The sequence below is a fragment of the Aythya marila genome (assembly GCF_965140915.1).
Source record: "Aythya marila genome assembly, chromosome: 3".
NCBI lineage: Eukaryota > Metazoa > Chordata > Aves > Anseriformes > Anatidae > Aythya > Aythya marila.
The window spans coordinates 41,569,643-41,583,875 of NC_139044.1; the positions used below are offsets into that span (position 1 = coordinate 41,569,643).

General features: G+C 38.7%; 1 protein-coding gene across 1 annotated transcript in view; it reads left to right on the forward strand.

Annotated features, from left to right (window-relative positions):
* Positions 1 to 14,233, forward strand: part of PCNX2 (pecanex 2) — a 151,987-nt gene that overhangs the window by 48,683 nt on the left and 89,071 nt on the right. Inside the window, exons 13-15 of the mRNA XM_082757622.1 lie at positions 60 to 231; positions 5,653 to 5,763; positions 7,344 to 7,435. Coding sequence (XP_082613748.1) covers positions 60 to 231; positions 5,653 to 5,763; positions 7,344 to 7,435 — 375 coding nt within the window. The remainder of the gene's footprint in view (positions 1 to 59; positions 232 to 5,652; positions 5,764 to 7,343; positions 7,436 to 14,233) is intronic.

Below are 14,233 nucleotides of genomic sequence, written 5' to 3' on the forward strand. Positions count from 1 at the left end.
CACAGTAGGAGAGTGAATACAAAATTCAAATGCTCTTTTCTTTTTTTTTTCCATGCCAGGGGCACAATAAAATCATAACCTACAGCAGACCTGTATATTTTTGTATATTGTGTGGCCTTATTTTGCTGCTAGATGCTGGATCTAAAGACACAAATCCTTCAGTTTACACAATGTATGGCTTGAAGCTCTTTTCGCCTAGATTTCTCCAGTCAGCCAGAGACCATGTAATAGGTGAGTCAATATTTTTCCTAAGACTGTAAAAATGAATTAAGTGTTAGCTGGGGAAGTCTGTGTTTTCCCATGTTGGCAATCAAATGCATGTTATGGAGGCACAACTCTGAGTCAAATTGATAGAAACATTTGGAATGACTTAAGACACGCGGGGGGGGGGGGGCAGTTGGCAACCTTCCCTCATGTAAAAAGAGTTCTTAATGAAATGAGGCTCATAGAAAATTCTCTATAGAAAACTAACAGTCACTGATGTTATTAGCAAAAGACATCATCTGTGAAATGCAGTTAATCTTTGTAAGGGCTTGTCTATGTGGAGCAGTTACTGTAGAATAAGTCGAGCTTTAAATTTAATGCCTGGAAGCTAATCTCTGCCAAGTCCTCAGATGAACATTCATCTGCTCATGAAGAACACGCTTTTTCTTGGTTTAGTTTAATCTTGCTGTCCACATGATGTGTTGGTGTGGAACCGCCAATCTGCAGTAGCCTTTCCAACCTGTTTCCTTCTAGAATCGTATCCTGAAGTGGCTAAGGGCATCCAGGTATTGCCCCAAAATAGTACTTATGGTCCTTAGCACTAATTTGGGGTAGCTAGAGCTGGAAATACCCTGTTCTGTCAGGACACTTCTTCCAGTTGTGCGTTTTCAGTCTATAACTGTGCTGCTGCTGTAGTTGTGTTACAGGTATGAATGCTGAACTGGACTTGGGTCAAACTGTGTAACGCTGTTAGGTATGAAGTAGAGAAGTTATTAGTCTTGGGATTTAGAACCAGAAAAATGTCCTGTGTTAGAAGAAAAAAACTGTGCTAGAGAGTGTATGACCTTTGAGATCATTGTTCACCTGTGACTATCGGACTTGCATTTTGCTATACTTAAGTCAGGCTGTTATTGCCTGAAAGGTTGCTATTTTTAGGAAAAGTCTTCTGGTCCTTCATGTGGGTTCATTGACTCCCAATCCTTCTCACCAGAAACAGGGGAATAATGAAGACCTGCATCTCACTTATTTTCATTAGCTTCTTTCATTACTTTCCTTTGGTCTCATTAAAGTTTCTTCTTACATCTTATTTTCTCTGCCTATCAAAGGTGAACAGTAAAAATGCTGATAAATAATTCAACAAGAATCTTAAATGACTCCTGGGATAGAGATAAATGAAAAACTATAGCAACCAGTATGGAGAGAAAAAAAAAAAAAAAAAAGCGTGGTTATAAATGTGCTAATTTTGACTGGCCTCAAAAGAGATCCTGGAGCAGATTCTTGAAACATCCTGGAGGGGGAGCGGAGAGAGGAAATATAGGCTCATCTCACCAGCTGGCATCTGTTTAACAGGAGAGGGAGAAGAAACCATTTCCCTTTGCTTGTTCCCCCATTATTATTTTGCCAGCTCTGGGAGCTGGCACATCTGCAGGTATATTTGTTCAAGTGATGTTTGAGGCCACACTCTGGCTCTTCCTTGCTTTGTCTCTCTGGGAGTCACAACTTCTGGCTCCTGTGAATCCTTGCAGGTGTTCACAATGCAGCTCTGCCTAAGCTATGGTAGTCTGTCATCTTCCAGCCTCTTGCTGCACTTTGAGTAGATTCCCTTAGTCACTTAAGGTACAGGAGCATTTGTTGTAGGTAATAAAATCAGGAGGGAAGTTGGCCCCACGACATACCAATGATGGGTTGCTGTTCTCTTGCTTTTTTTACCCATCTGCTGGTTATTTTTAACAATAACTATCTATATAGATATATGTACATGTATATAGCCATATAACTAATAATAAATAAGTAGTATGTTTGTCATTTTACATTTACTTTAAAGCTTGTATTTTACTCATAATTTATTGTGGTACTCAGAACTGATGTATTGGGAAATCAGTGGATTTTTGACTCTACACCACAGAGCACTGAGCAAAGGAAAAATTTTCTATTTCAGGTGTTTACTATGGTAAGAAGTTAGTGATAAAAACTGTAGAAAGGACTCACCAAGGAACTGGTGTGATGCTGTATAGCATGCTATGATCAAAGTCTTGAAACGAGGTTAAGAAGAAAATCAGTGGAAATGTATTAGATGTGTAACCTAATTACTTAAGAAATGTCTCTTAACAGGTCCAGTTCTTTGGAAGCAATCTATTTAGGATCAGATTCTGTTTTATTTCATAAATTGATGATGGTTCTGCAATTTATTTATATTAGTTGAGGGATCATGCCTTTAATTCACTCTAACTATGGGTTTCAACTTGAATTTCTTAGTTCAGTTGATGTTTGTGGTAGATTAACATATGTAGTGCAAGTAAAGGTGCAGACGGAGGTGCATTGGTCAGTAAGTGCTGCAGTGGCTAAAATCATCATGCACTACATGCACGGTAGTTTTTATGATGAGACCACGTGAGCATTAGAGAGAGGAGTGAAATTATTTGATGGAAATCTCGGAAAAGTATCAGGTACTGGCAGAATTTGGAGGTAGGAAGTCCTCAACTTGCTACTTCCAGTAATGACAGAGCTTTTGTCAGGGGGAGAAAGCTTGTGTGAATATTCTTTTCAGCTACACTCAGAAGGGGAGAACAGAAGGACTAATTCTCACCAAATAACACATTTATTTTCCTTTGACAATATGTATTATCACATAGCAAGTGGACTAGTACCCAGATGCATCTTTTTAATGAAATCACCCTTTTGGAAAAAAAATAATAATAAAATAAAATATTTGCAGTGACATTGCCACATATTTATCATTCCTCCTTTCTCAAAAGACCCAAAGGTTCTCTAAGTCAAAATTTGTGTTTTCCTATGGCTATTATCTGGTTGATCCTCCTTTAGAAGAAACTTCCAAACTGCAGTGTTAAATGCCAGCAGCTCATAATAGCATCTCTTAGTGGTCAAACTCTTGAAGGTGTTCTGTGTGGAAATGTGTGCTGTTTAAACATTCTCTCTGGAATTCATAATGCAATTCCAACTGATTAATCAGCTCCTTTTATTGTCACTTTCCCACAAGAGAAAGTACTGTTCCTAAATTCAATCCTCTTGTAAGTGACAACTGTTTATTTTGCTCTCTGGTGTGCTCCTTCATGCTGGAGGAGATAAACAAACCTACCTTAGCTACAGAAGTAATTAGGATTATTCAAGTTATTATCAGAGAGAGAGTGAGGTGAGGACATAGCTGTAGTCAAACAACTTTTCTCTTCTTGTTTATTCATCACTATTTATTTTGGTGCATTGACAGTACTGTGTCTCAGGTCTTGTCCTTCCTCTTCCTACTGTCATGCAGGTTTTTTTGAGGTTGCTACAGCAAGGGCATTCATTTGAACTGTAAGTTACAGAATTCTAGAATATCCCAAGTTGGAAAAGACCCCCAAGAATCATTGAGTTCAACTCCTGGCTCCATACAGGACCACCCAAAAATCAGACCATGTGTCTGAGACCATTTTTCAAATGCTTCTTGAACTCCATCAGGCTCTGTTCCATGACTGCTGCCTTGGGGAGCCTGTTCCAGTGCCTGATCACCCTCTGGGTAAAGAGACTTTCCCTAGCATCCAGCCTGAACCTTCCCTGAAACTGCTTCATGCTCAAGTCCTGTCACTGTCCCCAGAGAGCAGAGCTCAGCGCCTGCCCCTCTGCTCCCCTCGTGAGGGAGCTGCAGGCCGCCATGAGGCCTCCCCTCAGCCTGCTCTGCTTGGGGCTGGACAAACTAAGGGATGTCAACTGCTCCTCATCTGTCTTGCCCTCTAGACTCTTCACCATCTTTGTTGTCATTTTAGTCAGTAGTCTGAGATGAGTTCTGTCAGTTTTGCCATTCCTTTGCCTGAGGAGCTAGTTTTCAACAGTGAGTTTTGGGGATCTTTAGTTGATCACATGGAGAGGCCGTGTGGCCTCCTGGGCAGTTTGCTGTCATGCCATTGCCCCTCTTCAGGAGTCTTTGGTTGGCTTGGTGTGGATTGGTGGAATACCTAAAAGAACAAAGTGGTAAAGGAAGATTGATAGTGGCATTTGCATGTAAAAAGAAAGAAAAGAAATCCCAATTTTATATATGGGAGGAGTATAACTCCTTCCATGGCAAGAATTCATGAGAAAGGGTGCATTGCGAGTGCAAGTATACGTAAGTGAGCTGTGTCTGTGTTTAACACTTTAAGTATGTCATTTCTTCTCCTGTGTTTGACTTCCTCAGCAAGATTTACAATATTAGATACTAGTAGTGTATAATAGGATGAAGATAAAAGCTGTCAGATTAAACTCAGTGTATTGTTTTATTTTAGCATGATGTGCATTAGTAAGAGGAGCTGGAAGTAAAATGTGAAATTAGCATTCAACAAAGAACACAAATCCTATTGTTACCTTCTTAAAATTTGACTGAAGTGGGTGGGGGATTAAGTAATACTAGTGATTTGTTTAATTTGCTCTTTAAAAGAATGAATAAGAGGAAACTGCAGCCTTCCTAGCCTGTAAACTAACAAATGCATACTTGTTTACAAGGAACAATGGCTGACACACGTCTCTGTCCTTCAAGTTGGAGAATGTTCTGGTACTAGTTCGACAAAGCACCAAGGATATGATTAATCATGTGCATATATCCTTGAAAGCTGATGCTGCTAGAGACTTAGGTCAAGTGTGTGTTTAAATGCTTTGCTGGACAGCTATGCTTAGCAATTTCTAGAGGGGAGCTAAGAGAAGTGGGTAAGATGGAGGAGTGGCTGGAAATAAACAGAACATAAGACTAGAAGCACAGACATCCAAATTATGGCTCCTGCTTTTCATTGACTGTAAGGCAGCCATTTCAATTAGCATTTCTGTATAGGATGAAGCTGTGAGAAGATGGCATAGTGGGTTTAAGTCCTAAGTTGCTTTGCTGTCTTTAATATTCTTTCACCACTGCAAAGTTAAGGTCTACACTTTTGGAAGGTAGAGAAATATTCTGGGGAAGTATGATTGTAGGTTTGTCCCATTTTTACATACTTCCATAGGTCTTCTCTGTTGATTTCTGCCAGAAGAAGGAAGATACAGTGATAGTCAAGATACTGAGGGTCTCAGCTATTAAAATATTTTTGTTTGCTTATATTGAAACATTATACATGTAGGTGTGCTTAAACCTTTGCAGATTCAAGGAAGAAGTTCCAAAGTCTGCAAATTAAGATTTCTTTCTGTATTTTAAATTGACTAAATATAACTTTCCAAGTATTTGAGAAGCAGTAAGGAGGTTACATAACGCTATTTTTCTGCCAATGTTTTTATCCAAAATATATTTAACCTCTGAGCCTTATTTCCTTGCATGTAAAATTGAATAATTTATTTAGTATAAATAAGTAAAATATAATAATCATGACGAAGGTTAAAGTATGCTCACTTGAGTAATGCTCAGAATTTATTGTAATGTTTTATTCCAGTATTATGCCTGTTCTGTTTGCTGTGATATATGACTGTGTTCTAACATCCACCTTCTCTTTTCTTTAGTGTTTTTATATTGCTTTCCTGCAATTTCCCTTCTTGGTCTTTTCCCTCAAATCAACACCTTCTGTATATATCTTTTGGAGCAAATAGACATGTTGCTTTTTGGTGGTTCTGGTAAGTAGCCTGTTGAGCCTGAGCTATCACTTTCTGAGTGCGTCTCCGTAAAGGATATTATTGCATGTTTTAGATCACAGTGTATGTTAGAGTTCAAAGAGCTAATGGTATTAACTTAACAGTGTGGTGAATACTAATACTTAGATTATTTTTTCTTTTAAATGGTTGTATTCAAATTGTGCTATAGGCTGTAGAATATGGCTAACACCAAAGAGCTCTTCCCTGCCATGCCCAATATGAATCACTATTTTAAAAACAAACAAAACCCCCACAACTTTTTGAATAGAAAAAAAAAAACACTCTCAAAACTCCATTTAAAAATAGAAATTACTTTTTTTCACATTGTTCGATGGTGTAAGGCATGTTGACATGACACTGGTTATGATTTATTATGATATTTCAGTCAGATTAAACAAGACCCATGTGAATGAGAGACAGCACATAATTTTTCGGTGGTGGTGTTTTGCTTTTCATTATTGCTTAAATAACAGAGAAAAATGGCGTACATAAGATCTACACTGTCATCTTAGTTTGGATCAGAAACAAACTATATCCTTCTTCCCACTAACCATGTTTTGCATCATGAAATGATGTGTGAGTATGCAGCCTGGATTTGGTTTGGATGAAACTTAAAGGGCTCACTAGAAGGTTCGCTATTAGGGTTCACCTAATGCACTCCAAACACTTATGAGTGTAGGGTCTGTGGGACCAAATGAGAGATACTCTGCAGTAAAGCATCTCAAAGCACACGTATCATGGATAGGACATCCTCAGCACTTTTCATTCTACATACCCGCAGTTACTGCGTTGTTACTGCTACTGTAGGCAGAGCCTTTGGCAAGTGGTTAAAGCTTGTACTGATGATTTAGGTGTGCTTTGGTTCTTGTCTCATAGAGCAGACTTGGAGGAAATACCTTGATAAAGTCCCCATCCCATGATTAATTTATGCTGAAACCTAACTAGAGGACTGTTTTGCAGCCCATGTGTCTCCATTGTGGAGAGTGCTGAACTCCTAAGTCTGTCTGAGACTGTTTCCTACCCTGGTTTTGGAAGCTTTTGCAGGAAGTTAGAGATGAGGTGGCATCCTTCTCTCTCCCTTTAAGTTCATTCACGTATCTTGAATACAGTGCAAATCATGGTTTACTAAGCAAGTTAGGATGCTTTTGGATGATACCAGAGCCTGAATCTCAGGAGCAGAGGGAAGGAAGAAAATTCCACATAGAGCTTGACTAGAAGGTTGCCTGATTTGCCTATAACTTCATTCCTCCTCTGTAGCAACATGAAGCATACAGATATTTTGGCAAAGCAGCATCCAGCACAGAAAGCAATAGTGGGGGACCTCAGATATATGGAAGAGACAGGGAATACAGTGACATCAAGCTTTCAGTCTTAGTTGTAAAGCTTAGTGAGCTGATTTGGGGCGCTGTTTGCGACACTATGGTGTTCTCTCAACAAACAGCTTTGTAATATCTTTTATTAATTTGTACATCTATTGTGATGCAAGAACTGGTTGTTGTTGTTTTTTAATGCACTTCCTCATATATGAGGAAATTAGTTATCTTGTGGTGTCTTTATTTCAGCTGCTGCTGGGCTTGTGTCTGCACTCTACAGCATTTCCCGAAGCTTTGTGGTTCTGATTGTCCTATATGCTTTCTGCTTTAGTGCAGTAAAGGTAAGTTGAAACACTGAAAAAAAATTCGAAGTTTCAAGCTGAAAGTTTTTGTAGTCTAGGAAGACCGAAACTGTTTGGTGCTACATGGTCATCATTATTTATCAAGATAAGCTTTACAATCCATGTTTTATTTTCTGCCTGTTAGCTACACTGAAATACCTTGAAACTGCAGTGGAAATACTAATGTAAATGTTTCACTGATACTTGTGATTGTTTGCCTCCTTACTTATATCGCATTTATGTCTGAAAAGGGCCATTGAATTTCCAGTTTTGAAGACTACATCTTCTGCTTAAAAACAGTTGCTGTTAGTTCCTTTGAGACAGGCTGAATTTGGCCTGTTTTCTGCACACCAGTGGCTGCTGACACATCTGTACACTGGCAAGGTTCATGCATGGATTTATTGGGAAGCCTGTTAAGGAGTGAGCTTTACCATCATTATTGGTATCAGCCAGCATGGCCCTTATGTGTTCCACGTGCCATGTGATGAGCCAGCAGCCACATAACCATACAGCCCTGTTGCTGCTAGTCAGATAGGTGCTAGATCAGCTCTATATCTCTTCATGCTCCAGCATTGCACATGCTTTTTGGTATGGAGAATTCACTGTGGTTCATCATTGCAGGCAAGTCTTGGCATACAAAGTTCACAGTCAGAAAAGAAGTGTAAAGTGTATAACTTACACATGCCCTTCCTTTGGCTGTATTGAAAAGAAAGTAGAGAAAAATAAGAATTTTCATGTCCTGCTTGGGCAGACCAGCAGACTGTCTAGCCCAGTACTTCCTGCTTCAATAGCAAAGGCAAATGCAATTTAGGAATTTAATGACTACTATTTTGCCACTCATTCCCCAAATATTCCACCAGTATCCACAATTGTTGGTTTAAGGCTGTTAGTAAGAGCATCTTTGCCTATTTCATTCATTCAGTGTTGTCCATGAATTTGCCTAAATCCTTTCTGAATGTGCTGCTGCTACCTGCCTCCGCAGCTTTCTGTGGCAACATGTTTCAGATTTCACTGTGCTCTGTGTGAAGAAATACTAATTTTACCAAGTCTTCTCTATTCCTAGTACTGCAGGATTTGTGGAAAAGCAGTTCTGCATTCACCGTATCCACTGTCTTGTTAGTTCTGTAGCCCTTAGTCATATCTGCCTCAGCTATATCCTCTCTAAACCGGAGTGCCAGCCTTTCTAGTGTCTTCTTGTAAAGCAGCTCCTCCTTGGCTAAGTTAGTTGTTCTGCTGTGTGCCTTCCATTATTCCATTATGATCCATAATGGATTATGATCTCATTATGAAATGTGGAGAGTAAACTCTGTATGGTACTTGGGATGTGAGTGTACCATAGCTCTATATGGTCACAAAATTACTTGCTTTCAGTACCCTTCCTAATGATGCTCGATGTGTTTTTGTTTTGTTTTGTTTTTGGCAGATGCTGCCCTTTGAGCCATATTTAATCTACAGTATTTCTTTTTTTTGCATGTTAATGTATATCACCTGCAATTTTAGTTGTTGTCTTAAATGAAAGATAATGTTGAAGCTAATGTCTTCAAGTCTTCTGTAAAATTCTCAGTGACCACAGTGAGACCACAATTTCATCCTAGTTTTGTGATAAAATTTATTCTTTAAGGAATAATCTTTTCACGGTGTTTCATTACAAGCTAGATGTTGTCAGTGCCCATGCAGGGATGCACCAGGATGTGCAGTGATTTACGAGCTACTCTCAACATCTTGCAGGCATACGTCAGAGGATGCTTTGTGGTGTTACACATCTGCAGCGCACGCAGAGAGCCTGATATGAGGTTCTGCAACAGCCAAAGACATATCATGTCACCACTCAGGCTGGTGTTTACACAGATGAGAGGTGCTATCAGATGTTTGTTTAAGGGATTTCTTTAAGGAACACAAACATTTCTGCAAAACAGCTTTTAACAAATTTTCCACTTAAAATTTTAAATAGGGGGGCTTAAATCAAAACTGGTCAATTATACTGCATTAATTATCTGTCACAAGTGAGTATAGTTAGCTGTGCTTGAGTTTTCAACCACTCACAATAGTAAGGTAAAACGTGTTAAGCCACTGTTTTATCTTGCCCCTCTATGGTTTGAGTCCATACGCAATCAGAGAATCACAGAATGATTCGGGTTGAAAGGGACCTTAAAGATCATCTAGTTCCAACCCCTCCCCTGCCATGGGCAGAGACACCTCCCACTAGATCAGGTTGCTCAAAGCCCCATCCAACCTGGCCTTGGAGAATAATTTACAGTAAGTCACCTGCTGAACAGTGCTCCATTGAGACACTCTGAGTATCTTTGAAAATAGGGTGTAATCTCAGGGGCTCTTGGTCACCAGGCTCACCCAGTATATCAGTTCTACTGGTTTGACCTTTGAGTTGTGTGGTGCTAGAAAGCTTAACTGCTTCTCTTGTGCAGTGTCGTAAAGCATCTGGTATTCCTGCTACCATTTTCCAGCTATAGTGATGATTCAGAAACAAGCAAATGGGATAAGGGTGTGTCTGTGAGGCTGAAAAGAGTGAGAAAAATCTGTGGTGGGGGTTGGGGAGCTGGGGGGCAGAAGCAGTGAGAAAAACTGAGAGAGTTATATGGAAGAAGGAATTGAGTTGAATGACTGACAGGCAAATACCTGCAAAAATGATCATTTTTCCACTCAGCTTGGCAGAGGACAATTCACTACTTGGGGGCAGAGAAGTTGTGTGATGGATACTTTAAAAAATAGTTTTGTAAATAGTATTAAAGAAAAGCCTCTTAAAATATTCTACAAACTCCTTTCTCAGCATAATAGTTGAAATTACAAGATGCAGGTGGCTTTGTAGATAAGCAATCTCCTCATGGATTAGACTTCAAACTGCTTAAAAATATGCTTTAATGCTACCCTGAAGTTATAGAGTGCTGTGAAAGATTTACAAGATATCTGCTGTAAATTGCCAATATTAAGTGCAGACTTTCTGTTCACACAGAAATTACAGTTAATTTGAATTTTTATGGCACTGTTCTTGTGAAGACACTTCTGAGGAGGTTAATTTAAAGCATGTAAAGATGATTCCACTTGATTCAGCTCATCATCTCAGTCCACTGGGGTCCTTGAAATTTCATGTATTTTTCTACTAGAAAAGAGCATTTGCACTCTCCCTCCTTGTTCTTCAGTCAGGTCTGGAGCTTTTTGCCTTTTGGGCTGTTATAGATAACACGTCAAGGAAATAATTCTGTCAGACTTTTTCTTTCATCGGTGGAGGAAGAGGAAGAATTAAAAGTAACAGAATCTGATCCTGAATAGGGACAACTGTGAAAGGCAGCGTAATACCTCTGTAAGAAACTGAAATTGTTTTGATATATAGTGGGCTACAACTTCTCATCCTAATCAAATCAAGATTTTTTTTTTTGATGCACTTAGAAATTGCAGAGTCTAATTCAAAATCAAGTAGGTGCTACAGTCTGTCTCACTTAGGTGGTTTTACAAAAGAGGTAAGTATGTGGTTGTCTTATGGTAGAAAAAGGCATCTCCTCCACACTTATGTTTCACAGCTATTCTTTATTGTATAGCTTTTATTTTTACTCTCTTCACTTTTAATTTGGCAAAAAACAGACTAATGCAAGATTTTTAATAGTTCACGGAGGTAAAATTATTCCAATCAAAAAGATGCAGGAAGGGAAACATGACAGACTATCTTTGATAAAGGATTTCTGGGTTGCAAAGCTTGTTCTTTGCCTGAAGTGTAACATCCTCAAATGTAAGCCCTGTTTATTGGCGGAATATCGTATAGCTCAGCAGGTATAACGAGCAGAATTCCATTTCCTGAAGTAAATTGCAGAGCAGAATGGATCTCTATCTAAGTGGTTGCGTGCTTGTTACTGGTGAGCAATTGCTCACGTCAAATGCCCAGGCTGAAGATGCATTCCAGCAGTATCAGGCTTTAGCCTTTCCTTCCTGAAGTGCTTCTTGTGTTCTAATTGCTATATTGCCGTGTAACATAGTCTAGCCTAATTTCTCTGTGCATGTTAATTATTCCAAAAGGAAAGATCTTATTTCTGAAGAAGATCATTAGAAGAATAATTTATCACATGGCTTTTTTTTTTTTTATTAAAACAAATAACAGTTCTAGAATAAACATTTGTTAAGTGAGGTTTTTTTTTGCTGATGTTTAGAACTACAGAAACTATATACACACACCTACAGTAGAATGAATTAATTTCTAAATTTGGCTGCATTATTTTAGAGTAGCAAATTCACATCAGTTAATTCTTTCCTCTAGAGCTCTTGTTTTAGGAAAAAGGAAATCAAAAATAAGAATTGAATTGTTTTGGGGTATGTCCACAAAGCAGCACAAGTAATCACATTAATTTCAACACGCAAACACAAGCTCTAAGGACTGAGGTGAACAGGCCTGTGCTGAAATCCCATGCCTTGTGCAGACTGATTTTGTTGTTGAACTGTGTTGTACAAAAACAACTGAGGGGCTCTGTGAAAAAGCAGGATAAACTATAATTAGTTTAATTTAATTGTCATCAATTCTGTTTGGAAAAGTCTCCTGAAGAAATCATTATATAATATTCTTGGGATTTCATCTTATGATTTGCAGACCAAATTTGGCTTGCCCAAAAAGTTCACATGGCTCTCAAACTTTTTCTGAATGACCTTGCAGCTGCTTTGCCATCACATTGCCAGAGAGGTTTCTCTGTAAAGGCTAAAATGCATGTAGCACCTAAAAGATGATGGTTGGCTCTCAAGTCTTGTGCTAGTAGTGACTGGGCAAGTTGGAGCATATGACAGGCTGCTTACGTGTCCAATCATATGACTTGATTAGAAGCATGTGATGGAAGAAAAATTGTGCATTTTGCTGTGAATAGAATACTGCATCTAAAACTGTAACAGTTGCTCCAGAAAAACCCATAACACAAAGTGGCTGGAATTTCAGGTCTCCAGCTGTGTGTCTGAAACCTTGAGGACTTGTTTGACCATCAGGACAGGATGATATTCATCGCAGGTGTCAGTCAAAGGCACATATTGCAAGAGGAGCAGATTTTCAAATAGTGGTTGTGTTCTGGTGAGGCTGGTGAACAGAAATCATGCTGTCTGGTGATGACTATGCTCATATATATGATATATGCCTGCATATATTTTTGGTTTACAGTCATGTTATCCCAGTCATGTAGAGGTGGTTTGGCTACAGCTTTCTGGTGCTCTGACGCATCTCTTCATACATCTGATCACATGGCACATCCATGTCATGAGTGATGAGACACCAGCTGCTTATCCAGCCTTACATACAACAATACTGTGTACTGTGACCTTGACTTCAGATAAGAGAGAAGTGCCTTTCAGAAGTGCCTTTGCACTTCAGAAGCAAAGGTATTTGCTTCAGAAGCAAAGGTATTTGCTTCTGAAGTGCAAAGACCTGAGCTTCTCCTGGTTGCTTTGAGATTTTTTCATCTCCTAGACTTGTGTCTAATGATGTCATCACTCCCTACTCCAGTTCTTTTTCCAGGTCCACTAAGAACTTTCATTTAGTTGTTGTTTAATAAAAAGCTCTCAATTCTAGATATAGTTTCATCACTTATTTTTTTGTCAGTCCTTGCACTATTACATGTAATAGCATCACTTTTTTTCAGCTTTCTGCTCTTTTGAAGCTATTGGGTAACAGAGTTTAGTTTAAAATTATCTACATTCACTTCAGCCTGGCTTTATTTCTGATCTCAGCTTCAGTCCTGTAATCTTAAACAGAAATTGGCAGCTCTAATAGCTACCTTGGCTTTGATATATGAAAGGGTTATCTCTTTTTCCTGGAGGAGATGTTTTTATTTTCAGATATTATATCCATCAGATAGGAGACACAGTTCCATGCCATCTATTTCATTTGAGTAGAATTGCCTGATGTGCTGATTTTTGTCTCCTGCTCTGTTTTGTGTTTTTTGTGCAAATGTTATTTTTTAAATATCTGTTAAATAAAATCAGGTATGCCTGTTTTTTCAACTAACATTCATTCTGGAATTTAGTCATCTTCATACCTGTCTTTAGCACCCAGTGTGTCAGTGTATTGCTTTGAGGCAGAGGAGCACATCCTCAAATCTTTCTGGAATTAGTCAGTCCTTCTCTTCCGCCTTCTTCATTACCTTAAATCTGAAGAAAGTATTCTCAGGTAATTTATTTATCACTTCAATGGGCAGTTACTAAAAATCCTGAGAGTATTTTAAGCCATTCACATCTTACAGTTGATGTAGTTTGTTTCCTTGCTTAATGAGTTTTAAACTCATTAATCAGAATAACAATGCTTCTTGATTCCTGTTTTCAACAACACAGGCTTCGTCTGTGTACTAATAATTTTGAAATATGCGTCTTTATGATTTTATAATGGGAAAGTATTACAAGCATACATCTCCCTCTGTCTGCTAAGACTGTCCAAAACATTTCTAAACAGCACTGAATGGGCCCATGTGTATACACAGAATTCCCGCATGTGTAAGTGACCAAAAATAGAAGTATAGGATTATTAGACAGCTTTATTTCTATTTGATAAAATGCTTCCAGCACCACTGGAGGTTTTCAAGACAAGGCTCATCAATTTTATGTACTTTCCAATTTGGAGACCCCTGAGGTTCAAGCAACAACTATTAGGAATGTTAATTTTGGAGAGTTGTCAGATATCACGTATTTCACTGAGTGATGTTTGCAGCTGTAGTCAGACTTGCTCTTCAGTTGTAACCTCAGTAGTTATGCTCTTAGATCTCTGTGTGTATAATAGGAGCTTCTTGTCCAGACATAATAGAAAAAGTGTATTTTGTCTGCAGAATC